Source organism: Leptidea sinapis, chromosome 23, assembly GCF_905404315.1.
Source record: "Leptidea sinapis chromosome 23, ilLepSina1.1, whole genome shotgun sequence".
Taxonomy (NCBI): domain Eukaryota; kingdom Metazoa; phylum Arthropoda; class Insecta; order Lepidoptera; family Pieridae; genus Leptidea; species Leptidea sinapis.
Genome location: NC_066287.1, coordinates 4,637,232 through 4,663,560, shown reverse-complemented (window position 1 = coordinate 4,663,560; position 26,329 = coordinate 4,637,232). Strand labels below are relative to the sequence as shown.

The window sequence follows — 26,329 nt, the reverse complement described above, 5'->3', positions numbered from 1 at the left end:
GAGTATATCTGGAGATCGTCTGCATACATATGATACCAGGAAGTTAAATTTTTAGTTATAGAGTTAATAAAAATTGCAAAAAGAAGAGGAGATAGTACACCGCCTTGTGGAACTCCAGCGGAAAGGTTAGACCAGGTTGAAGTGTTATCATCAATCTTAGTCCTTTGCCGACGCCCACGTAAATAGCTTCGAAACCACCCTATCACTGTTGGAGATACGTTAATAGAACTCAACATGCTCAGCAAAATATCAAAGTCAACAGTGCAGAAGGCATTACTGAAGTCGAGTAGTGTAAGTATTGTGAGCTGTTGCTTATCCATGCCAGATCGGATATCATCGGTAATTTTTATAAGTGCAGTAGTCGTACTATGTCCTGGACGAAAACCAGATTGGAGAGGGTTAAGAACACTGTGCTTATTAATAAATATAGAGAATTGTTGATGGACTAAGCGTTCAAGAACCTTGGAAAGAAAAGGTAGTATAGATATGGGGCGATAGTCAGAAAGATTATGTGGTTTAGAAATTTTAGGTATTGGAATAACATTAGCGTCTTTCCAGGCTACAGGAAATTGGCCAGACGTTATAGAAAAATTAAGAATATGGAAGATTGTAGGAACTAGGATATCTATGATAGGAAGGATCATATTACGACTAATGCAATCACTACCAACGGCCTTAGATGTAACAGACAAAATGGTTTTTTTAACGTCAGAATCAGTGAAGGGAGAGAAGTTGAACGGTGGAAAGTCAGGGGTTGGGATTAAGGATAGGGATTTAAGCGTTTGAGCTTTAGTGTTATTGTCAAGAAAAGATGAATTTTGAGAGAAATGTTGATTAAGTTGTTCAATATTTAGATTATTGGAAACTGTATGTTGTTGCTTCCCAACTCCTAGCGTTCTTAGGAATTTCCAAACTTTACTGGTTTCACCGTTCTCAACAGACGAGTAGATATGGCGTCGCTGCGCGTCTCTGCACATTGTATTGCAACGATTCCTTAATCTTATATACTTTTCCCGGTTAAGATCAGAGTTATTATGCTTATAAATAGATTTAGCTCGATTTTTAGAAATTTGCAGTTTTTTAATATCATCAGTAAGCCAAGGAGCAGGTAAATGCTTTATCTTCACGGGTTTAACTGGCGCATGCTTATCATACAGCTGTATTAGCAAAGAATTAAAAATATCAACTTTATCGTTGATACTATTAGAATTAAAAATGACATCCCAATCAATAGTTTGTGCGTCTATAGAAAGACGTTGCATATCCATCCCAGAAAAATTCCGCTGCATCAGTATTTGGGGTTTACGTTTAGGGGGGCGTACTTTATAGGAGAGAAAAATGAGATCGTGGAAGGAAAAAGCATCCGCAGAGCATTGCCCATGCGAGTTTACATACTCGGGCTTAGAGACTATGATGAGGTCAAGAAGAGACGGAGTGGAGTGAGGAAAGAAGTGGGTGGCTGTAAGAGGAAGGATATGGAGATTGTAGGAATCAGTAACGGACAAAAGCTTTTTTGAACGATGGTCATCTTTAAGAAGACAGGTATTAAAATCACCCATCAAAATCAAGTGATCATATAGTGGTACAAATTTCTCGAGGATATGATCAAAGGAAGAGAAATAATCGACATTAAGTGAAGGACTGTAGAATACTCCAAGAAGGATTTTTGTATGTGAAAGGATAACTTCAACAAGAAGATACTCAACTTCATTCTGTGACATGGAATCACTAGAAGAACTTATGATTGAAAACGGAAGGTGAGATCGAAGATAGATTGCAACGCCGCCACCAACTCTACCCACACGGCCGTTGCGAAGGAGGTGGTAGCCTGGAAGGTAGTAAGAGGAAGAAGGGAGGCTGGGCTTAAGCCACGACTCAGAAATAAGTACGGCATGAACATTGCTAGAATCAAACGACGCCTGAAGGTCAAGATAATGTGCAGGAATGCTTTGTGCATTTAGGTGAACTATATTAAAGTTTTTCTGTGTGTCTGGGAAGTGATTACTGAGAGCAACGTCAATAGGAATATAAGATACACTTTGAAAACTTTCTTCACCACTAGAACCAGAAGAGACTATAGACTGAAAATCATCAAGGCTAGAGTTATGTGACATTTTGAATCTTGATAATATTTAAAAATTATCTACTGTTTATTACTACTTATACTATTACACAAAAAATAATCCTATATAAAATAATATCCAAAAGTATACCTGCAACGAGTTTCCTAAACTAAAAAATAATATACAAAAATAATTAAATTAAATTAAATTAAATGATTAACGAACCCACCCGCCAGTTGCAAGGAGAGATTAATTCACTTCTTAAAACAAACAATAATAAAAAATAAAAAAAAAATAAAAGATAAAGTAAAAACAATCAAAAATGAAAAAGTAACCCTTTTTTCCTTTTAGCAAAAATAAACTATTTATCTCAAAACCCTCAAAAAACATAGGTAGGTTTTAAATAGGTAACTTAGAGGACTAAAAACTAAGTGACTAAAGACAAAAAATTACAATAATAAAAATGAAGTACATATACAAATTAAAAGAATAAAAATAATATAAACTATATCTATGAAGCTGTTTTGAGATAGACTTGTAATTTTCACGTAAATTATTATAAAAAAGAAATAAAGATTGCGCGCCTCCATCTGAGTACTCCATTTTTATGCTGTACAAATTTTATTTACGGTGAAAACATGATGCAGTAATTAAAACATAATATTTTTAATACCTTGACCCATATTAAGGGTGAGAAAAAATAAATAATAAAATAATAAGCGGCGCTATCTTACAGCTTCAATAACTTAGCTTACTAATCATGTAATTCTATAATCTAATTCTAATAATCTATAAATGCCAGCGCAGTGATGACCAAAAGCCTTGTATCCAAAGCAGTTATTTAGTCTGCGGCTGGTATGTCAAATGTCACAGCTGTCATTAGATGACAGTTGTCACGTACATCTGCCAGTCACACAAGACACTACAGTCTACACAAATAACAATGGTAATTTAATAGGTACCTATTATGTAACAACTACAGTTTTCATTTCCTAGTATCAACAACGGAATTTGATTTATTACACTAAAACTACAGTTTATTAAATATATTATACACAGGAAAGAAATAGCATAGGCAATATAAATCTGATAATTATGTAGTATGACATTTATACTATGTAACAATTGAAAATGTTTGAAATATAAGCTGCATTTAGTAATATCAAATTATCAAATTTTATGGAAAATTGTTTATTTAAAATGTTTAATAAATAGCATTTAATAGTTATATGATGTTCCATTTTATTTTTGGTATTAAAAAACAGAACAGGATGTAAATGAATACTGCAGGCTTGTTACCAAACTATTAAACTATAACACAAATGTTACAATGTGGTGCATTACAAGTTAGGTATATGCATTCTTTATATATTATCTTAATTATCAACACAGGATGGTTATGAAATTTTGTAATAAGTTATAAATACTAAATAAAAAAAGGTTTAATTCATATACATAACATAAAGATTCATACTAGGATAGCTTAGGCTTTGTGGTAGTGACATGGGTAATTAGAAGTTACAAAAAGCTTACAGTTAACTAAACCTATGAATTGTACAAGTTATTTAAAGGTTACATTACCTTAAAATACTTACAGATTAATGATACCTATTACTTATTTTTGACCGTTCTTTTGGACCTGGAGGTGAGACTGGCAGTACCCTGAGTCAGAGGCTTAGATGTCTGTTTAGATGTCTGTGGTATGCTGTGTAGGTCAGCTTTCCACTCAGCTCGGTGATGTGAACCATCTGGGCCTATAATATGTATGCATCCATCCCTTGTCCAGCACTTGTTTATGCCGAATCTCTGCCTTGCCTCCATAAATAAGTTATGACGACTCTTTGTTAAAAACTCTGACACAGTTAAACCGCTGCCCTTAAATCCAGTTTTGGAGAACCAAACCTTATCCCGCAATGCTACATCCGCAAACTTTACCACTATAGGACGAGGTTTCTTTTCGGAAGGACGTCCTAAGCGATGGGATGACTTGATGGAAGCAACAGAGAATCCAGTCACACCAAGATGTTCCCCTACTACTTTACAAACACGTGAAGTAACATCTTCCGACTTATCTTCGCTGACTCCGTGCACTAGTAGCATTTTGCGCCTTCTACGCATCTCCAGACGATCAACCTCTATACCAAGGAACTCCACCTGTCTCTGCAAAGTATTCATGGCAGAGAGCACAAAGGTCCTGAAGCTGTTAAACTCTGCAGCCAGGGAAGTGTTTGTAATGGGTCCATTATCTAGGCCCTGCTGGAACTCGCTCATCTTCTGTTCGAACATTTCAGCCATGGCGTTGAGCGAGTCTTTTAATGCATCCATGATGACTGGTGATACGTAGTGATCGGAACAAAGGGATATTAAAGAAGTGAACTTAATTGACTTTCACTAGGAGAATAAGTACTGTCTGGTGGGTACTATTTATCACATTTATCACACTTAACACTAAATCTACTAAAATAATAGTATAAAATTACTTTTTTTTTTAATTTTAAGATGATTGAAAATACGGAGCTCTTTAAAAACAGTGTTAACTTTTTTCACACCTACCCTCGAAAATAATACGAAATATAATGTGTAATGGGCAGTCATTGTATAGGTAATTGTTTTGAGTAAATTTTATTTTTGATGTATACTGTTAATTCAACAATAAAAAAATCCGAAATTGTGTATTTGAAAGAATTGATTGGATTGGATGGATTTGAAGAATATTATACTTGCCTGCAGTAAATTGCTAAAGTGTGTTCCGGGCGCGCAGAGTGTCAAAACTCTCTCTCCGAAGTCGCAATGGTAAAACTTGTCGCAGTCGGTCTCATGGGGCAGGAGGAGATGAACTTCGAAGTCAGCAGGACAGCCGTTCTCCAAGAGTTCACCATTACTGGTCCGGACGACGTTGGTGAATACAACTTGAGTGTTGCTGTTGACACACTTTACGTTTTCAGGAAATTCGCACACCTGTATAACATTAAAACGTTTATGATTAACACAAAATATGATATAGGCATATATATCTACAATCTACATATCCTAGCGTTATAATAGGCGCTATAAAACTTGTAAGAAAGACTTCTATCGCGGAATTTCAATACTACAGTTTGTGCAGTTTTTGCAAAAGAAGATTTGAAGAGACTAGACATTTTTTTTTGATAATCGAGATAATAAACTAAATGTTTCTAATACTAGGCTTGACACTAATTGGTAAACATTTAAGTCACACTTAAGAGGTAACATTCGGTAAGCCCTTTCTCATGTTTGATTAATTATATTATAACAATAATCTTGAGTAAAAAACTTAAAAAAGCAGTGTTTCTTTCTTGGCAGACGTTCACTAGTCGGAACTAAAAGTTGGAAACAATGGCAGACCATTGAAACAGATTTCAATTTCTTCGATGACTTGCGGCCTATATGGTAAGGCCCTTTTAAACACTGATCTATATAATCTAGCAAATGTACAACAAAAGTATAAGAAATCAAAACAGAGAGACATGACCTTATTTGAAATAAATATCGATCTAGAATAAAGAACAAAACAGTCGAGAACAGACTTATCACATTATAACCGTGCCCACAAAATAGAAAATCAATCAATTCATAAGTATACCGCAACTAAAGATTCTTTTCATTTCTTTCAATCTGGATATATATAAATCATCTGTCAGTATTTTGACAAAAACAAACAAAAATCTGAAAAAGCACTACTCACACAATAATTTCGTAAGAGCACAATATTTTTTATTTAATAGAAAAAGTGGTAAATTGAGCAAGACCTGGTGCTGATGGTAATCCTACTCATTACAAATAAATTATTAAAGAATACGTTAAAATTAAACTTACTTAATTGAATATTTGGTGAAAATTAAAGAAAAAATGTTACAGAACTAAGTCTAATAAAAACATACACAAATTTTGTAAAGCGTGTAATGAATAAAGGTTATAGACTATAAATTGAAATTTTGACAAACAGTATCCGTTTTTAAAATTAGTGCATTGTTTTTCAAAATATTCTGATCTGTAGCTAAAAATAATTAGAACGTTCAAGCTTTCCTGACAACAATAATAATTAATGTTAGGATATTTAAAAAGATAAAATTTACAATATATCCTACGGTAGATGCCGTAAATGTAGTCAAACGTAAGAAGGAAATTTCTATGCAGTCTCATAAAACAAATGAAAAAATGTAAAACGAATTCTGTTTAGAAATTTTATTTTTATATTAAGAACAAATTTTCACAGTTAGCTCCAATCTGTCCAATTTTGTCTGTAGTATATAATATGCATGTATAATTTAACATTATTCGTCATAAAATTGAAAAAGTCGAATCACTCCCACAATTATTTCCAATCATTATATTAAGATAAGGCACAAGTTTTTTTTTTATTTTAATCGAATGATTAACGCTACTTCTAGATTATTTTGTATTTCATTACCATAAACAGAGATAAAGTCGGGGTTGTATCGATATTTTCTAGATTTTTATATTATTGAAACATCACGGCTTCAGCGGAAGTGATAAGGGTAGAATTGCCTCTGCAATAATTCCATGAAATATGATTTATGCATGTTATTATATTTATGATCATAAATAGTACAATATTTTATTCGATTTATCATGTTTGTTTGTTTTTCAATATTGTGAGTACAGTCAACATAAATACTTACAGTATTTATAAAAATAGTAATGATAAGGATGGTTTTAAAGGATATCCTCATAACGATTTTTCTAATCAGGCTCATTACAGATAAGATAAATCATATGAACACGGTAAGTTCTGCTAGAAAACTAGAAGAACCAAACAACATTTTAAAGAGATCTCTTTAATCTGTTCTGTGAGAAAAATAGTGGTATCAAGATGAAGTAAGAATACTGAGGAAAAATATAAGTTTCAATATTATTTAGCCACCAATATCCGGACATTTAAAGTACTGATCAAGGATATGAAGAAGTTTCGTACTTCAACTTGATACAGGAACTCGTTATTAAAAAACATAATATATTTGTTTGCTAAAATTGTTTGGACACAAATGGTTTTGTAGTATGGTATTATCAAGACTGTGTTTCACATCCTGAGCACTGCAAAGTATCTGGGCATAAGTAAGTATAAGCAAAGGTGAAAGAGACGGCAAGAAAATGTCACGCATGCTACAACAACGCGAACATGTTGACAGCAGCTGATCATGAGTGGAACCGAAAATGATAAGGTGGAATTTTTAATATTAAAGATGGTAAATGACATATTATCAATCTTAATGATTAATGATATACATTACTAATTATATTAGTCACAATGGAATCAGCTACACTCGTAATTTACATGATTTGATTTACAAATTTTCATAGTATGTTTTATTTAGAGGTTTTGGGAAGGATCATCCATTTTTATATAATACTAGCTGACCCAGCAAACGTTGTATTGCCGAGATTAAAATCGCGATACAAACGTAACTGTTGATTGTAGATGGGTGAAAATTGAAATTGTATGTATTTTTTAATGCTGACATCATTAATTAATTTTAATCATAATCAAACAAATTAAAAAAAAAGTAAAAAAAAAAAAAAAATTGGTGTGGACCACCCTTAACATTTAGGGGGATGAAAAATAGATGTTATCCGATTCTCAGACCTGCCCAATATGCACTCAAAATTTCATGAGAATAGGTCAAGCCGTTTGGAAGGAGATTAACTACAAACACCGCGACACGAGAATTTTATATATTAGATATTAAATACTATAAACCAATTCTATTATTATTCTGTCTTAGTACTGCTTGTAAAAACAAAACCAGGACAAAAATAATTATATGCCATAAACTGCTTAGGACCATGGAAGATCAGAAATGTTGTTACTTTTCTGCTGGATTTCAAGCATAAGCTAAATTTTTTGAGTATCTCTCTACTACTCATAAGACATATAGCAAAATTTTGTCTCTCCTATAACATGGATTTTTGTCTAACTCACGAATATTTTGCCTCGAGTAGAAATATATACAGAAATACTACAACAATCTTCCAGATAGATCTGGAATGGTCTGAAAAAGGTATACACAAAGTTTTGCAGATTCACAGTTGCCTTTTCGTGCACATAATATATACAGAATTCTCACAGGAACCGAAAATTTTGCAAGATGATCTGATTATGAAAAAAACCACTTTAGAACAGAGCTTCATCTGATAAAAAGCCTATTAAAATCACTCGTCAGTTACAAACAATAAGCAAACAATTCGCAAGAAATTACTTGAAGATTAGCAAAATGTTAAAACGAGTAGTAGGATTTCCTTTAACTAGGGCTCAACGTGCAAGTTGCTTTAAATGTGTCATGGCGTTTTTTTACTTTTCATGATTGTAAAGACAAAACAATGACGATCTACTTATATGGCCTAAGGAGACGACTATTTCAGTGATTCCAAAATCATTATTTGGATTCGAAGTAAATTACACTACTGTGCTATAAGAGTGATAGTCATCAAGCCTTTTCTGGCATTCTTAATCCCAAGGAGATTGAGTGTCATATTCTACACTCGAAGAACCTGATGTCTACGTGTTTATTTATTTATTGAAGTGTACCACGTCATATACAATACAATTTTCTACATCTTAAGTTACAATTCGTTGTTCTAAAATGACAATTAAGGTCAGCATGAAAATTAAAAAAAATACTCCCTAAGTGATTTTGAAACAAACGGAATTAAAAATAAAACTAATACATACTATGCCGAAAAAAAAAGAGAAATAAAAATGTAAGTACAAATTACAAATTTAACCTTTTACTTATTTGAAAAAAAAAAAAGAAAACTACTATTTGACTAATGCAGATTGAGTACCTGCTAAGTGCTTAAAAACGAACGAAGCCTGACTAACTACAGTAACATATATATCAACCTCTGAATTAGTATTGTTCAACTTGGAGGTGCTTGAACTCCCAGGTTGGTTTTTACAGTGTTTAACTCGGATAAAAGTCCAAAAATACAGAGTAGAAATGGGACCAATTGAAACTAAAATAAAGTAAGTAAAGTAAAGTAAAATAATGAAGCAAGGGGTTGAAATTCATCTTTTTGGAATATGTTTAGGAGTAGACATATTGATAACGTGAATAATTTGACGGAGATCATGCTTGGCAGGCTTGAAGACTGCAGAAAACAGAAAGTATTCCACACTTAGTTGGAACAAAGAAAATGTGTAAACAGTTTTATTTTTTATTAGCGGTACGTTATAATCTTGATAAGCGACCATGATATTGTTATAATCGATCGTTTCCGTGAACTGAAGCAACGATAAAACGTTGATTGAGGAGATTGTCCTTGATAACGGTTGAGCTTGATTACAATTCAGTAACCTAGAACTTGATCACCAAATAAGGGAATGTGGAAGAGAAATGCTGTACTTCAACGTTGTTGATCCTAATAATGTATAAAAAATTTGTAAAATGGTTGACCCTAAAGGCCATCCCTGCAACTTTTTGCTAATTCCATACCTAAACACACACGCAAGAAATCGGTCCGAATTGTATGCAAATGTGAATTTGAATGAAAAGTTTAGTCAAGTCCTTTCGAATGCACCAACCGTGATGAAATCGATCAAGCTGTTCAAAAGTTATAAGAGGTTTACATACATCCATATACACACACACACACACACACAAACATACATTCAGACGTACGGACACCATCGCGGGAATAGTCAGGGAAGCTTCCTAGAACCTTAAAACCTCGAGATCTGATGAAAACTCGATTTTCGAAAAACCGGGTCATACCAATAACTCTCCGAATTTTCAAAAAAAAAAAAACAATTTTCTTAGCGGAATGTTAAAAAGTTATCATTAATTGTTATATGAGATCGCAGTGCTCGGCGAATCCCGTTTCATTTCTTATCACCTACAGTAACAAATACAGTGTCATAAATAGTAGTGGCGTGTTAAAAGTACTTCTGTATTTTTTATTGGTTCACTGATATCATAAATTTTATTGATATTTTTATAATGATTATTTTAATCGTATTTTGCAGTAATGTCATTCACTCAATATATTTTATCAACCTTCACAATTATTATATCTATATTATTAGAGATTTCCACCTGTCTATTGACTCATCCTGTAGTGGCGGTGGCGGGGCAAAGTTGGATAAAGACTCCAAAAACCACTAAATGGAGTTCTTTGGAGGAGGCTTTTACCTAAAAGGGGTCCATACAAAACCAGAGATAGAGATAGTAACTTAGACTAAGATTAAATAATTGTTATTTTTGCATGAAATCAATTATAGCTTCATTATTGTTATTAGTATATTGACTCATCACAATATCTCTGGAACCTTAATAATAAATATATAATATAATGGAACATTCATATCACCAGTAGAGGTCAGGTAAGAACAGATTTTACGATGTTCCACCAGTTTTATTTATTATGAACTGAACAACGTCTGCCGGGTCAGCTAATTCATCACGATATCTCTAGAACTATGAGGTTAAGGGACTTGAAATTTGGTAGGAATATTCCGTTTACTAGGTCAGCGAATGATCTTATGAAAATCCTCACTAAAATTAAGTTTTCAATGTCTGACCCTCAACCCACTTACAATTAAGCACGCTAAGCAACCGCTGCCATGCTAACTATCGCTATTGTAACTTTTGCCATGAAAGAACAACGTCTTTCGGGTCAGCTAGTATTCAAAACTTGTTAGTATTTGCTTCAATGAGGCATGATTTGGCTGTCAGAATCTTGTTCCGATTTTCAGGCTCCTAATATGAGGCTTCTTAGAACATGACTTCAATTGGAAAAGGATGCTACAGCGGCGGTGAAATTACTGGGCTAGTGAGAATTAACATCTTATGACATGAAAGATTCTAAACGAATAAATTTTGAGAAAATAAATTCTATAGTCTATTTTGGACTTTTCCAAGGATTCTGAGCCGCATTGCATTATAATGGGCAGGTATATCACGTACCATTAGATAAAACGTCTTTCTCCTCTCGACTCATCTTGTTATAATCTAACTTGTTACATCCTGAGTTTTTATAGAAATTGTAATATTATAAGAATTCAGCGGCATTAAATATATTCATATATTTCTGTCGTCCTTTAAGTTATGATACCTTAAATTCTGATCTGCATGAAAAACATGCACTTATCTCTCACTCAAATCAAATCATTTATTTGCATAGATTGAGTGGGTACCTTGATGTTACATTTTATTGAAGGTACTTACAATCTGCCGGGTATATCTCATTTTAAATTTATAGTGAAATAGTATAAAAGTGATTCAAATATTTGAGTACCTACTATCGTATTTGATTATTTGATATTTAATAATTTTCAATTTAATAAGAACTAAACAGAGAATAATAAGAAAAGCGTTCTTTATTCAATTACTAGTTACTTAGTTAGTCATTATAAATGTTTTTATTAAATTACTGAATGTACCATTTGTTGGGAAAAAGTAGAGCTCATGAGAAGAACATACCAGAAACTCAACGGCCACTCGTATCAATAAATCGATTGAATCAAATGATTGTATCGTTTGAAAATTTTGCTACAATTACAAATTCACCTTATTTTTGTACTTACTTGTTTTTCGTAAGAGAAGCGAAGAGAACCGCCGCAGCTTCTCACGTCATTGCTTCTTATTCCATCATTGCAGAAGTAGAATTTGTCGCAGTCAGTCTCATGCGGCACCAGGAAGCGGCCTGATGAAGGGCATTCGAAGTTGGGCCGAGCATAGGCTACACCTATTAGCCCGAATATCAGAAGTTTTACTGGAAAATATAAATTAACATTTAATATCTTAAAGTGAATAAAATTGTTACAAAAATTTCTTAACTAATATTTTTTTAAATAACTTACAAAAATATCTAAACAGACGTACTGCAAGATTTTTCTTACCATTCGGTAATGAACTATAAAATTATAATCGGTATATTTTTTTTCGAAACTATAATATCATCTATGTACCTAGATTATTAATCTGTATTGTAGATATCTAGATTATTATGTACTATCTGTAGATTTAATAATATATTTCGCAAAAGTTCTTATAATTACTAATAGTGTGATAGTATCTTTAGTGATATACTCAACTATAATCTTAATATCTATTTACCATCGGCAAACTTAAATTTGATTATTTTCTTTGATCTTTGGAACATTACGCATATTGGATAGATATTTTTCTATATCGTAGATAACATTCTCGTGGCTATTATATATTTACAATTCTATGTAATTTAAATGATAAAAACAACGACCTCTTTTATATGATGTTAATGATCTGCACATAACTTCAACTGTATATGCCTTTCACCGCAAATATATTTTATGTATAAAACAAGTCTACAAAATACTGAAAAAAATACATACAGTCAATAAATACCAGCCTAAAATACAAATATTTAAAACACATATAATGGACCCGAAACTAAAAGACAACCCAAAGATTTTGGTTCTTAGGATTTGCCAGAAACAGTTAAAAAAGTTGAAGTGAAGGAAAAAGATTATCGCATCATTCTTTGAGTGGAGGGGTATCGACCCGTTGCAGATTGCCGCAACAGTAGGGCTAGAAGGCAAAAAAAAATACTGAAGAATTAATGGATAATAACAATAATTATTTGCCAGTTGTCTTAGAAAAATTTCATAGCAGGGTCCTAGAAGCTGGACGCGCAAAAAACAAAGAGAGATCTCAAAATATTTGTTTTTCGAATCCTGAAGATGCATAGACTGCATTGATATGGCGGTGTAAGATACCCTTAAATAAGAGCGGGTCCACTGCTTCTCTCAGTGTTTTGCATCGAATGTAGGGCTTCCAATCCCGCAATACCGAGATCTCGGCATTGCGGGATCCCGCGCCATTTTCCAATCCCGCGAGAAGCGGGAAGACAGAAAAAAACGTGCATGCGATGCAAAATAGGATAATCTGCGTCAAATATTATTCTTAATAACTCAAGTTATGAACTGTTTCGTATTTTCGTGAAGTTTATTAATACATCCAATGAATCTTTCATTCACGTACAAACCCTTAAACCCCACAAGTATGGAAGCAGAAAGGGCATTTTCTGGTGCAGGCTATATTGCGTCTAAAATTAGTTTCAGTAAAGATTAAAAGCTGACAAACTTAATAATTAAGTAATAATATATCAGTTTAAAATGTGTTTTTTTTTTTTGCTTGATTTTATATTTTGCTTTGTGTATTTTTTGAAAACGATTTGTTTTGTTTTGATATGCTTTTTATTCAGAATTTGTTATTGTTTTTTTTTTTCTGTGAAAAAAACAAACAAATAAATACATAAATAAGATAAATTCATTCTTTTACAATGTGCATATTTTCAATATGCGGGATCCCGCAAATACCGAGATCCCCCGGGATTGTAAATTCGTGGTCCCGCAAATGCCGAGATTGAATACAAGCCGCGGGATTGGAAGCCCTAATCGAATACGACGTTGCTAAGGAAGAGATGCAGAATATTAAAAAAAAAAAACAAAAAAGGATTTAAGTGCTTTCTTCCATTGTAATATTAAGGAAAAACTCAATAAAATAAATGAATAACCATTAAAATATTTTATCTAGAAAATATGTATTCCAAACATCGTGGTATGTTAGTAATAATGAGTAAATGAGAGAGAATTGCAATTACTAAATAACTAACGGCATTTTTTTTGCAAGACATGGGCTGTATATTATTTTATATTCCAAAAATTATCAGAATTTTCACATAGGGAAATCAATAACAAATCAGTACTTGGTAATTAAATTGCGTGCAAAGATAAAACTGATTAATTGAAACATATTTTATAAGATTAAATCTTTTTATTGTTCGGATAATTAATCGTACTTATTCAATTAAAAAAATTTGGGAAGTATAAGAAATACTGATAAGCAAAGCTATAGATATCGACAGAAATAATTATTGCACTGCAAAGACGACATGATTCATTTTTTTTTATAAATTCTTGAATTATAATATGCTTATCTCACAATTTGCTATATGTAGTTGATTCAAAACACTTTTTAGGTAAAATAAGTCCAACTGATAATAGTTTAACAAATTTAAAGAAGTCAAATGTATACGACATGTTTCATACATTTTTCTCAAACTATGTGTAAATTAGTAGTATTAGTAGTGTCAAGTATATTATAAATGACATCAAAAAGAAATGTAAAGGAATCTTGGGAATTTTGGGAAAATAAATGCCTTTTATGCCTTTATTAGATATTGAATATATCACCGAAAAATGAACGAAAATAACAATGAGACTTTTGAATAAACAGGAACAATATTTAAGCTATTGATTTTTCATAGACTCGAAAATATCGAATGATCTTTACAAACATCATCGTACTCAACCCTATGCTCAATTAATAGAGAGTACAAACAAGCTAATATTTTGAAAAAATACTTAATATATGGATGTTAACGTTGTCAACTTTTAGCCCAAATTCTTAGCAGTGGACAAGATATTCCTCCCCCACATGGTTTATGTCATGACGTCATTACACATGAAAGCTCTACTGACCTGACTGTGAATATGGTTAGTGAGATTAGTGTTAATAAGAAGTTTTCTAACTATGATATTCAAGGGAACCAACAAATGGCTCATCTGTACGATCTTTGATATGGATGATGTAGAATCGAATTATCGAAGAAAACAGATAAATAAATCAGTTGATGTAGGAAGCCTGCTTGATAAAAAGGACTCATTTGGTTACATATTCTGTTTGTTTTCTTGAAACATTCATCAGCTATTTGTTATTATCTATTAAAAAATTACTTCAATTTACTAGTTTATATAGAATATAATATTCCCCAAAACACAAATTAACTGCGTTAATTACTTACAACATTTTAAATGTTACAATTGATAAACTAGGATGGCATCCAGTAACCATGCGTCATCTTAATACAAAATTGATTCTAGAATATTTATTTCATCTATTTAACGATTACTTATAAGAAGGCTAAGTTTGTGTTAGAATAAGTGATCGAATTTATTTTGCGGTATTTGATTGTCAGATAATTTAAATTAAACCTTCCCAAATTAAATTGTCTTCTTTTATGAACACTGTCACACGACTATTAATTATTATAATTATTAAATCTTCTTCAGTTGTAACTTGGGACAAAGATTTTTTGTTGTCCAAAGTCCTTTACACTTAGTTTTTGCTTTTAGTAGTATCTATCATATTGTATTTTATATTATTAGGGGTTATTAGACTATTAGTAGGGGTTTTTATAAAGGCTTTTTGGCACAGTTCCGTTTCGTATTAGAATTAAAAAGAAAAATACGTACCTAACATAGCGTCACTTATGACGCAAAAGAATGACACAACTTTATACACTTATGAAGCACAATGTTCCACACAAACAGTGACAAGGTACCGAAAACATCAATTATATATATTATGCGTTATATCAATTATCAACGATAAGACATTTAGCATGATAATTCTTATCAATAATTCTAATTAGTAATTAATTTTGCACTTTTATGAAGTCCTTGTAGATGTTTTTAATCAATGTCTATATTTTAATTTAATATATTATCTAACATAAACGTTTCAGTGTCAGAATCAAGAGAACGGGCCTTCAATAACAAATCAATCATAATTAATATTTTTTTGTATCGGGTAGAGTTTATCTCAAAGGTGTAAAGAAATAATGCAAGATTATTATCCCAAGTAAAAAAACAGAGGACAAAAGAGCGTACAGATCATTAACTGATGTTATCAGCCACATTCTCCTGTAACACAGAGAAGCGTTGTCAGCCTTTTAGGAAAGTTTACGCACTTTTTTGAAGGTACCCATGTCTTACCATTCTAGAAAGGAAAGGAGCTCATTCTATAGTTTGGTTATATGTGGAAGAAAGTTCCTTGAAAACCGCACTGTAAAGGAACGCCACACATCTAAATGACAAGGACGATACCGGAGTGTATGGTGTAACATGTGAAGGCAGAATATCTTTAGATCATGGAAAATGTATTTTTTTTGTTGTTTTATTCACTAGTTGTCTAGATCTAAATTGAAGCTGAAGAAACAAAAACACGCTTTAAAAATAATAAAATCATTTTTGAAAATATAAAAGCTTAAAATAAGAAAAGATAATCTCAATGAACTTAACATCGCTTTTGATTATAAAATTCTCTATGTATATATGAATAATTACTTTCTTTTTTTGGGAATATAAATAGGATCAAAATAAATATAATTATGTATCTAAATAATTATGTGTATGTAGAATATATTAATTTATTGTCTGATTTTAATGAAAAAATTATTTTGTCATCGGTCCAATTTTTTTAATTATTCAAATGAATTGTATTGGCAAAAAACGTCCGTAACGTTAAAAAACGTAAGATTTTTATGAACTGAAATGGTTTAACTACCTATGCTGTGTTTTGTTAATATAATTTATTTGAAGTATATTTGCAATATTTTTTTTTAAATACGTTTTTAGAAAATGTTTTTTTTTTTAATAATTTTATTCGAAATATGTTTTTTCGAAGTATTTATTTTGTAGTAATTATTTTTTCTTGAATATTTTAAAACAATATCTTATTAAATGTTGTTCTTGGAAATATTTTTCTTTGTATTTTCTTTGAAATATATTATGTGAAATATTGACGGGAAACTTTGAAATACTAGTTTTTAAACTTTTTCAGTTGAAGTTTCACTTCTACCACAGTCTTAAGAAACTCATCCATCCAACGAAAATATATAGACGTAAATTAATTAATAAATAAATTAATATCGTCGTTTTCATTAATTTTTATTGATAAATCGCTAGACCCTCGCTCCTTGCTACTCATTTCCTTTGGTAGGATTCCTATATTGATACACTATCATAAATAAGTATTACTCATTCTAGCGCTGTACAAAGCGCAGGTCCGGCCACACATGGAGTATTGCTGTCATCTCTGGTCTGGCGCACCCCAGTATCAGCTCGATATATTTGACCGCGTGCCCGGGACGTATCGGGGACCCAGTGCTTTGTGAACGGCTGGATCACTTGGCGTTGCGTAGAGACGTCGCTTCATTGTGTGTCTTTTACCGCATTTATCACGGGGAGTGTTCCGAAGAGCTGTTTAACCTGATTCCTGCCGCCAAATTCCACCTTCGCACGACACGCCACAAGTTAGGATATCATTCCCACCATCTGGATGTGTGGCGGTCCTCCACAGTGCGGTTTTCAAGGAGCTTTCTTCACCAGAAGAATCAGAGCGTTGCCGGCCCTTAAGGACACTCCTCCATTTATCAATGCGGTAGAAGACACACAATGAAGCGAAGTCTCTACGCAATGCCTGATGATAAAGCCGTTCATAGAAGATAGAACACAGCCTTGGGGCACTCCAGCAATCACAGGCTTTCGGGTTCGTGGAATAACCGTCGACAACGACCTATATGCTGCGCCAGGAAGCTGGAGGTCCCAGAACTTTGACATTTGTCAGCTCACTCTTGTAATTTATCTTTGAAAGTGTTATTGTGATTTTCTAAATGATACGTCACTCGAGCGGCGCTAGCTCAGTTGGAAAGAACGCTCGTACGGAACGCAAGAGTTCGAGGTTTCGAGTCACGCATCGTACATAAAATTTTATTTTCAGTTTTATTTGTGTAATTAATCCCAGAAGTGAGGGTCCCAAGTTACACCTGAAAAAGTTTTAATAATAATACTAAAAATAGTCGTGGGACAGTGTTCGTAAAAGAAGACAATTTAATTTGGGAAGATTAAATTTAAATTATCTGACAATCAAATACTGCAAAATAAATTCGATCACTTATTCTAACACAAACTTAGCCTTCTTATAAGTAATCGTTAAATAGATGAAATAAATATTCTAGAATCAATTTTGTGTTAAGATGACGCATGGTTACTTGATGCCATCCTAGTTTATCAATTCTAACGTTTAAAATGTTGTAAGTAATAAACGCAGATAATTTTTGTTATGGGGAATATTATATTCTATATAAACTAGTAAATTGAAGTAATTTTTTGATATATAATAACAAATAGCTAGTTAAACTTTCAAGAAAACAAAGAGAATATGTAACCAAATGAGTCCTTTTTATCAAGCAAGCTTCCTACATCAACTGATTTATTTATCTGTTTTCTTCGATAAGTCGCTAAAAAAGCTAGGTATCCAATATTTGGGTTTCGACACGAAAGAAACCTTATTCATGAACTCATTTTATTAAGAATTGATGAGTCCGAACCGATTTATAAAAGATTGTAAAACTGACATTCGTTCGTTCGTCATTCTTATCGTCGTCTAAAAAGGTCATTGTCAAAGTTCCTGATCAGAACTCTTGGGCAGGGTCAGGTTGACATCAAGAGATGATTGCCAAAACTACTTATTACAATCAGAAGTCCCAAAATTTCTACAGCAACGGGATTATGCTACCTACAAGATGGCCTAAAGTCATAATGGCGCAAATATGACTTTCAATATAAAATGTGTTATAAAAGGCATACAAATACGTTTATTTTCTTAAAATTTCTTACTAAGTATAGTAAGACTAAGTTTCTTACTAAGTACTACTACCGCTTCGAAAGCGAATGGTGCTTAATTTATTTAAAATAAAATATATTTCATTAAAACATGTTAAACTGCACCTAAAACAAAATAACATCAACTTCAAAGAAATTAAAATAGGCTCTTTAGTTAACTTTTATAGGGAATATATGAGGAAATGTCAAAAAGGGGATTAAAATATTTTTTTCTATATTCGTATATAAAATATATACAACTTAATTAAAAAAAAAACAATTTGAATAAGCACTAATAAAACATATTATTTAAAATATCGATGTGTTTTCTTTAATAACAACAACTCCGAAAGAGTACCCAGCTCTTGTCGACCCAGTTTTTAAATTCTCCCCGGAAATAGGAAAAAATATTTAAAATAAAAAACAGTAAGTAGGAGGAGAGTAAATAATACAAAAAATTAGGCTCATTTAACGAATGTAAATATTCGCTCAGAAATATATCTTCGGAAACAAAGTACTTAAACAATTAACAAAAAAGCCTTTATTATTTAGAGCATATTATCTTAAATGAATTTTCGTAGTCTTGCCATAACTATGGAAACAAAGAAAAAAATGTTTCTATTGCAAATAACATTTATTACTTTTACATTGTGTTAGTTTAATACTTAAATATAAAATAATTTAAAATATTAAAAGCTTTTTCAAATTGGTCTCCTTTGGCTGCAATACAGTCCTTTAAACGTTGAGGCCAGTTATCAATAGAAGCACGCATTCTTTCCAATGGAAAATTCTTCACTGCCAATCGTACGGATTGTTTTAGGGACTCCAAATTACCATGGCGTTTAGAGCAAGCTATACAACTGACTATAAATCATAATCCAGCGGATTAGGATCGGGACAACACGACGGCCCGTCTTCAGCTCTGATGAAGTCCGAAACGTTAGTTTCCAACCAAGATTGCGTAGAGCGAGCTATATGACCAGGCGCCGAGTCTTGCTGGAAGGAAGAAAAGAACCATTCTTGGTTATTGAACATTAAGAGGCTTCACTACCTTCTCAAAAATAGTATGTTGATACACTTGTGCCGATGTTTTGATACCGAACCATATGATATTTTCAATCATCAGTTAAGAATATATTGGTCAGTTAAGAATAAACTGGTCATCCAGTACGTCTCTTATAGGCTGTATGTAAGTCCTAAGTCATCTTTTAAAATACGCGACATGGTTCTAGGTGTTATCTTCAACTCCCGAGATAAAATCTTTGACAGGATTTCTTCGAATTCCTTCCCTTACTGCTTTGACCACCTTTTTCGTATGAACACTAACTACGTGGACGGCCAAATCTTTTTTTGTTACAAACAGAGGTCTCATTGTACCTATTAATAGCCGGGTACACAAACATTTTACTAATACCATGCCTATGGAGAGTTTTAAAGATTGCATTTGGCTCCATGCCTACTTCGTGTAATGCAATCACAGCGATTCGGTTCTCTTTATCACCCCACTCCATTTTAATTTCGCAAAATATTGTACAATGTATTGGCGCTGAAATGAGAAAACTCAATGAACAATCATATAAAAATGAGAGAATCCAAATTAAAATGTAATATTTTGTTTATTTTTAATTTATGGCCAGACTTAGTATATGAGTACCTATTATTTAATAAATCGTGGTAGCAATATAGTTCCTATAATGTAAGATTGAATCAAATGAATTTTGTTTAAATAAATTTCTTGCCAATGCAACAAAATCACACCAATTAATAATTGTCAATTATCTTACAAAGTTAAAAGAAGTTATCAGAAAAATTATCAACGAAATTTCATTAATATCCAGTCGCAATAAAGCATAATATTCCGATTGAAATTGATTAAAATCTTATTGTGCAACGAGACGCATTTATCTGTTGACGCACAAGAATCTACGAGAAAATTCAATACTTCCTTCTTTCAAAATAAATAAGTTATTATATGTAGGAAGAAAAATACATTTTTGAAGCGGCTAAATTTCTCAGGATCCTGATGTCAACACTTACTGACGAAAATTCGTCTGATCTAACAATTAATGCATATGTTCCAATTAGAGTGCCTACATTGGTAGGTCAAACATATGACGTCTTTAGAACCATTTGAGCGTTCATCTGCATACTATTTTAGGTGTGTACCATACCTCAATAACTATCCAAATGTTGCTAATCTCATCTTGAACTACTCGAAAATTATTATCTATTGTTTCCACAATTCTTAAAATAACATAAGAAACCATAACTTTTTGTGTTTTGTTGGAAATAACTGTTTTTGATACTCTTTTTTTTATTTGTTGTAACAATATCTTCATTCATGAATAAAATTCATCGAACTTGTCCATAATTGTCCGGAACGTTCGCACTTTCAGAATATTAGAAAAGGCGCATGCTTTTATTCTGTGACTGCTGAGTTTTTGTTTGTTTTTCGATTACTCGTAATACCCAATATTCAGTGAGTTGCTATTGTTATAACACAATATTATGTGAGACATCATATTATATAATTATAATACTATGATATTTAGTATTTGTTGATATAAATTAGACTTGAAATAGAGTCCATCCAAATGAAATAACAACATTGAACTGTCGTTTCCTTTGTCTTTTTTACTGTTTGTTTTATTTGGACAATGCACGGACGAGTAAAAGAATAAGGACTCCGTGTCACCTTACATAACAGTCAGGCACCAAAAGAAGATGGTAAACGTGTAAATACATAGCCCCACGCATACACTTACATGCCGATCGGCCGCCATTATGAGATTAGCCATCGTCTGTGACAGATCAGTTCGTGTCGCAATAAAATATTTTAAAAATGCCGTCGTGCGTGTGAACATGTGTAAAAACAATAATATAAAAGTATTTGTGGATATATGATTATTTAAGGGAGAAAAAATTGTGTAACTGGTATACCCCGTAACCGCACACACACTAGAATAAAGGTGTTTCACTTGCTAATATCACGGCGCGGAGTCCTTCTTTTTTTACTAGTCCGTGGGATTATGTTGAAATATGTTTACGTTACTTGGAAAATTATCGTATGATATAATTCAGCAGTTATTTTGTCCAAATATAGCTATGGCATAGTTATATTTTATATTATACATAAACGATCTCACACTTCATGTTCAAGGGTTTCTATCGGTGCAAGTAGTTTTCAACAAAATTTTTATAGCTTTTTGTTCTATGATGTACATGTATATTACATTACTGAGAAGCTAATTTCATTGTCATTTTGTTGAAAGTTGTATTTGAACAGAAAACGTAGATTATCACGACATAACATAAAGAATTTTCTAACTTACTCTATATTTTGCTTCATATGATAATTTGGATTTAGAATTATCCAAATTATTAGTATTCAGTAAAAACTAGATTAAATTTCCTATCGTTCAGTATGTAAAATATATAATGTCTAGAAACTAAACATCTGTTCATAAGAGCGTACTGAAAGTATATATTATATTAAGTAAAGAATGTATATTTTAGTTATGTTTTAGAAAGAACATAATATAAAGTTGATTATAAAACCAGAAATACTAATAAATAAAACCAAATGTTTTCATTGAAAAAACTCATTTAATCTAAAATATTACTATTTTCAACTTTTTGTCGAAATACAGGTCTGTGTAAAATAAAACAATAACACAAATCAAATAATTTGTACTTATTATATTAGATTGTTTCAATAGCTTTCAGAAAATTGCACCGAAATCTATATATATATATAAAAACATTATTTTGCTACACGTAAATAAATAATGCGAATAAATACGCGTTCGCACACCCGCCAATATCACCCGGTTTTTTAAGGAATATTTAAGGTTTAGAGTGCCCGGAACGCGTCAGGGTAGTAATCACTTTCATCTGCCTAGACTTTCGTATGAGAACTTCAAAATACATTTTGTGAGAATTCGCATTCAAACTCAAATTCAAACTCAAATATTTTTATTCAAAATAGGATGTGACATCACTTATTTAAAGTCAAAAAAAACTACCTACCCATTCCAAAATGAATGCCTCAGGCCTGAGAAGAATCAGCGGGCTTTTTTTTCATCAAAAGATGTTTACAAAGTAATATTGTACAAATAAACTTATTATTTAATAGCCTGAGGGCGGTCGCTCCATTCCCAATCTGTGGTATCATTAAGAAAGTCATTTATGTTATAGTAACCTTTACCACACAAACGTTTTTTAACAATTCTTATTGAGTAACGTTATGCTTTTGTTTTGAACATTTTCTGGGATCTTGTTGTAAAAGCATATACATCGCTCCACAAAAGACTCGACTTAGCCGAGTAGTAGGCATTATAAGCTTATGTCTGTTCCTGGTTATGACAGTTTCTAGCAAATTCACTTATGTGCCTATGAACATAATATATTACATTATCAATAATATATTGAGAAGCAACAGTCATGATGTTAATTTCTTTGAATTTTGCTCTCAATGATTCTATAGGACCTAGGTTATAAATAGCGCGAATAGCCCTTTTCTGCAGCACAAATATTCTATTAATATCGGCAGCGTTGCCCCATTGTAATATACCATAGCACATAATACTATGGAAATAGCTAAAGTATACTAGTCGCGCCGTATCTATGTTATTTAATTGTCTAATAATTTTAACCGCGTATGCTGCAGAACTAGGTCTGTTCGCCAATCCTTCAATATGGGGGTCCTTACCTCTCCGTTTAACAAAACACTCGCATCAACATTTTTTACATTTGGTACGGTAAATTTTATATATTTCGTTTTCTTGCTATTTAACAATAGGTTATTAGCGGTAAACCAGGACACGATGTTAGATAGAATATCGTTCACTTCGTCATACATATTTTAGTTTCAGTTTGAAAATCAGTGAAGTGTCGTCCGCAAACAATACTACCTTATATTTTTCTCTATAAGATTAGGAAGATCATTTATATAGATAAGGAAGAGGAACGGTCCGAGAATAGACTCTTGTGGTACCCCCATACTGAGAGGAGTCCTAGGAGATCTCCTGCCATTCACGTCGACCTTCTGAATTCTATTATTTAGATATGAAATCGGAAGATCGAGTGCAGTTCCGTTTATGCCATATTGACATAGAGTCCTGACCAGCGTTGAATGTTGAACACAATCAAAAGCCTTGGATAAATCACAGAAGATGCCAAGTGCATTTCGCGATTCCTCCCAGGCATCAAAAATATTCTTGATAAGCTCAACACCTGCATCTGTTGTTGAAAGTCCCCTAGTAAAGCCAAATAGTTTTAAATGAAGTAACTTATGAGAGTTAAAGTAAGTAAGCATGTGGCTTAATTTTTTTTTTTTTTAATTTAACAAAGGTCGGAAAAACCGACACAGGACGATAGTTATTCGGGTCAGAAGAGCATCCCAACTTAAATATTGGTGTAATTTTACTATTTTTCAGAAGATCTGGTCAAACACGCCATGATTAATAAAATTATTAAAGACTATTGCAAGATATGGTGCTATGACATCAATTATTGAAATTATTATATTAACAGAATTCATAGTAAAAGTAGCCTTGGGTATATTATAATTTTGATACCCATATAATAAATGGAGTTGTTGTAACTTGAATATTCCCTTAATCCTTCAACTCATAGATATCAGTTACGTCTTACCTCTGGCTTAAATTTTTTCTATGGTTTGTCCTGGGTCTTTTATAAGATACTGTGAACAGCTTTTTTTAATTCAAATACTTTTTCGTTTCTTCCTCTTTTCTTCTATTGTAATTTCGGGACTACCACACAGTGACATCTTTTTCCCATCAAATCTATAAGATTTTTGTTAACACCTTCCTTAAAGGCTGGCAATGCTCCTGTGATTCCTGTGGTGTTGCAAGAGAATGTGGGCGGCGGTGATCACTTAACACCAGGTGACCTGTACGCTAGTTTGTCCTCCTATTCCATAAAAAAAAACATCAAAATTTATTTATGGATGGTGCCTGAACAGTGGCTGGTACTTTATATGGCACACATTACAATATCCAAGATTATTTAAATGATAAAGTAGCCTGGAATTGAATTGATCTACTTAAGTGTGATTTGTTTTATGTGATTTTAATTGTTTGATGTTATTTATATTACTTATTTGATTTGTTTGATTTTAATTTTATCTGTTTGATATTATTTATTTATTATTATGAAATTTAGTGTATGACTGAACTTAAGCCATTGTAAATCAATGTTATGAGTTCAATAAACGTTTTGATTTGATTTGATTTGACAAATAACACTTCAATTATTGCTAAAATGCAGAGATACCTGAGATTGATAACTTGCCGCTTGCAACATCCCTACAGCTCTTTGGATTTCATTTGCCGTCAAATGACGTCGCTCCATGACGTAAAGAATATCTAAGAATAAAATTTTGTCGCTAACTTTATTTGAATGGATGGTAAAATTATAAAATCAAGACTAAGATTTTATAATTTTACCATCTTTATTTGAATGGATGGTAAAATTATAAAATTAAGACTAAAATTATAAAATAAAGACGTAGCAATAAAAACGCACTTAATATCAAACAAATTCCCTTTCATTTAATTTTAAGAAAAAAACAAAACGATCGATTTTTTACAACCAGCCAGTATGTCATCAATAACAAAAACGTTTACATACCTTTGCAATTTGAGTGAATAAAGACTTAGAAATTAATTAATATTAACGGTTAATTTGTAATATCATGCATGTTGCTTAGATTTTTTTGATGTGTGTATTCTGTAAAAAATTAAATGGCCCAGGTTCTTGATCTACGGGTTAAAAATGGAAGTGAGTCCAACACTGCAGCTTAGTCGTTCATGAATTTGTGTGGGTTCGCCATAATTACTGTGGTTAATAAAAATTTTGTCCAAAGATTATTTCTTAGTTTATTTATTCTTATGTTGTTGAACCAGTGGGAGGCTCCTTTGCACCGGATGCTGGCTTGATTATGGGTACCACAACGGCGCCTATTTCTGCCGTGAAGCAGTAATATGTAAGTATTACGGTGTTTCGGTCCGAAGGGCGCTGTAGGTAGTGAAATTACTGGGCAAATGAGATTTAACATCTGATGCCTCAAGGTGACGAGCGCAGTTGTAGTACCCCGCTCAGAATTTTTTGGGTTTTTCAACAATCCTTAGCTGCATTGCATTGTAATGAGCAGCGCGTCCCTTATTTTATTTTTTATTTTTAAAAAGTAATGCCCCTAGTTAATAAGCAAGCATACCATCTCGATATTCTATGATATACCTGACAGAAAAACCCGTCGGTGTTAAACCTTAAGAATTATTCATAGACTTCTTGTAACTAATTCTAGTAGGCGTCATAAGATACATAATAGCTTAAAGGGTAAATGTATACACTTTTATAATAAAGTCCCAGCCACTGTTCAGGCATTATCTATAAATAAATTTAAATCTTTTATAAAAAAAATGGCTCTGTCTTAAATCCTATTACTCCACAGTTGAATATCTAAGTGATCGGACAGCCTGGGACTAGATTATGATTATTTTATAGCGATAGAAATGACTGTACAATATTGTATATTTTTATTGAAAAGACCGCAAAAAAAGAATGCTGGGAGAGCTTCTTGCGCCGCTTCTTCTCTCTCAGAGCGCCATTTGCTTCCGAAGCGGTAGTAGTATCTAGTATATTAGAAATGACATCAAAAAGAATTCTAAAGGAATCTATTTTGAGAACATAAATGCCTTTTATGACTTTTTAACGGTAGCAGAACGCGTTTTAATCAATTCCTAATAATATGATGTCATTTGTTATTTTT

At 32.3% G+C, this 26,329-nt stretch overlaps 2 protein-coding genes across 3 annotated transcripts in view; both read right to left on the bottom strand.

The window, feature by feature from the left end:
- The window catches only part of LOC126971339 (mucin-5AC-like), a 28,265-nt gene extending 12,843 nt beyond the window's left edge, over positions 1-15,422 (bottom strand). For both annotated transcript variants that reach the window (XM_050817588.1, XM_050817589.1), the window contains exons 1-3: positions 15,343-15,422; positions 11,629-11,816; positions 4,788-5,021 (exon numbers count right to left, since the gene is read on the bottom strand). In XM_050817588.1, coding sequence (XP_050673545.1) covers positions 4,788-5,021; positions 11,629-11,816; positions 15,343-15,349 — 429 coding nt within the window. In that variant the 5' untranslated portion in view covers positions 15,350-15,422. The remainder of the gene's footprint in view (positions 1-4,787; positions 5,022-11,628; positions 11,817-15,342) is intronic.
- On the bottom strand, positions 1,830-4,555 carry LOC126971460 (uncharacterized). Its single transcript, XM_050817785.1, has one exon. It carries the CDS (start codon positions 4,386-4,388, stop codon positions 3,675-3,677), a length of 714 nt encoding a protein of 237 aa, XP_050673742.1. The 5' UTR covers positions 4,389-4,555; the 3' UTR covers positions 1,830-3,674.
- Positions 15,423-26,329: the final 10,907 nt, after the last annotated feature.

Coding starts and splice junctions, on each gene's coding strand:
- LOC126971460 (XM_050817785.1), bottom strand. CDS start 4,388: ATGGATGCATTAAAAGACTCGCTCAACGCCATGGCTGAAATGTTCGAA.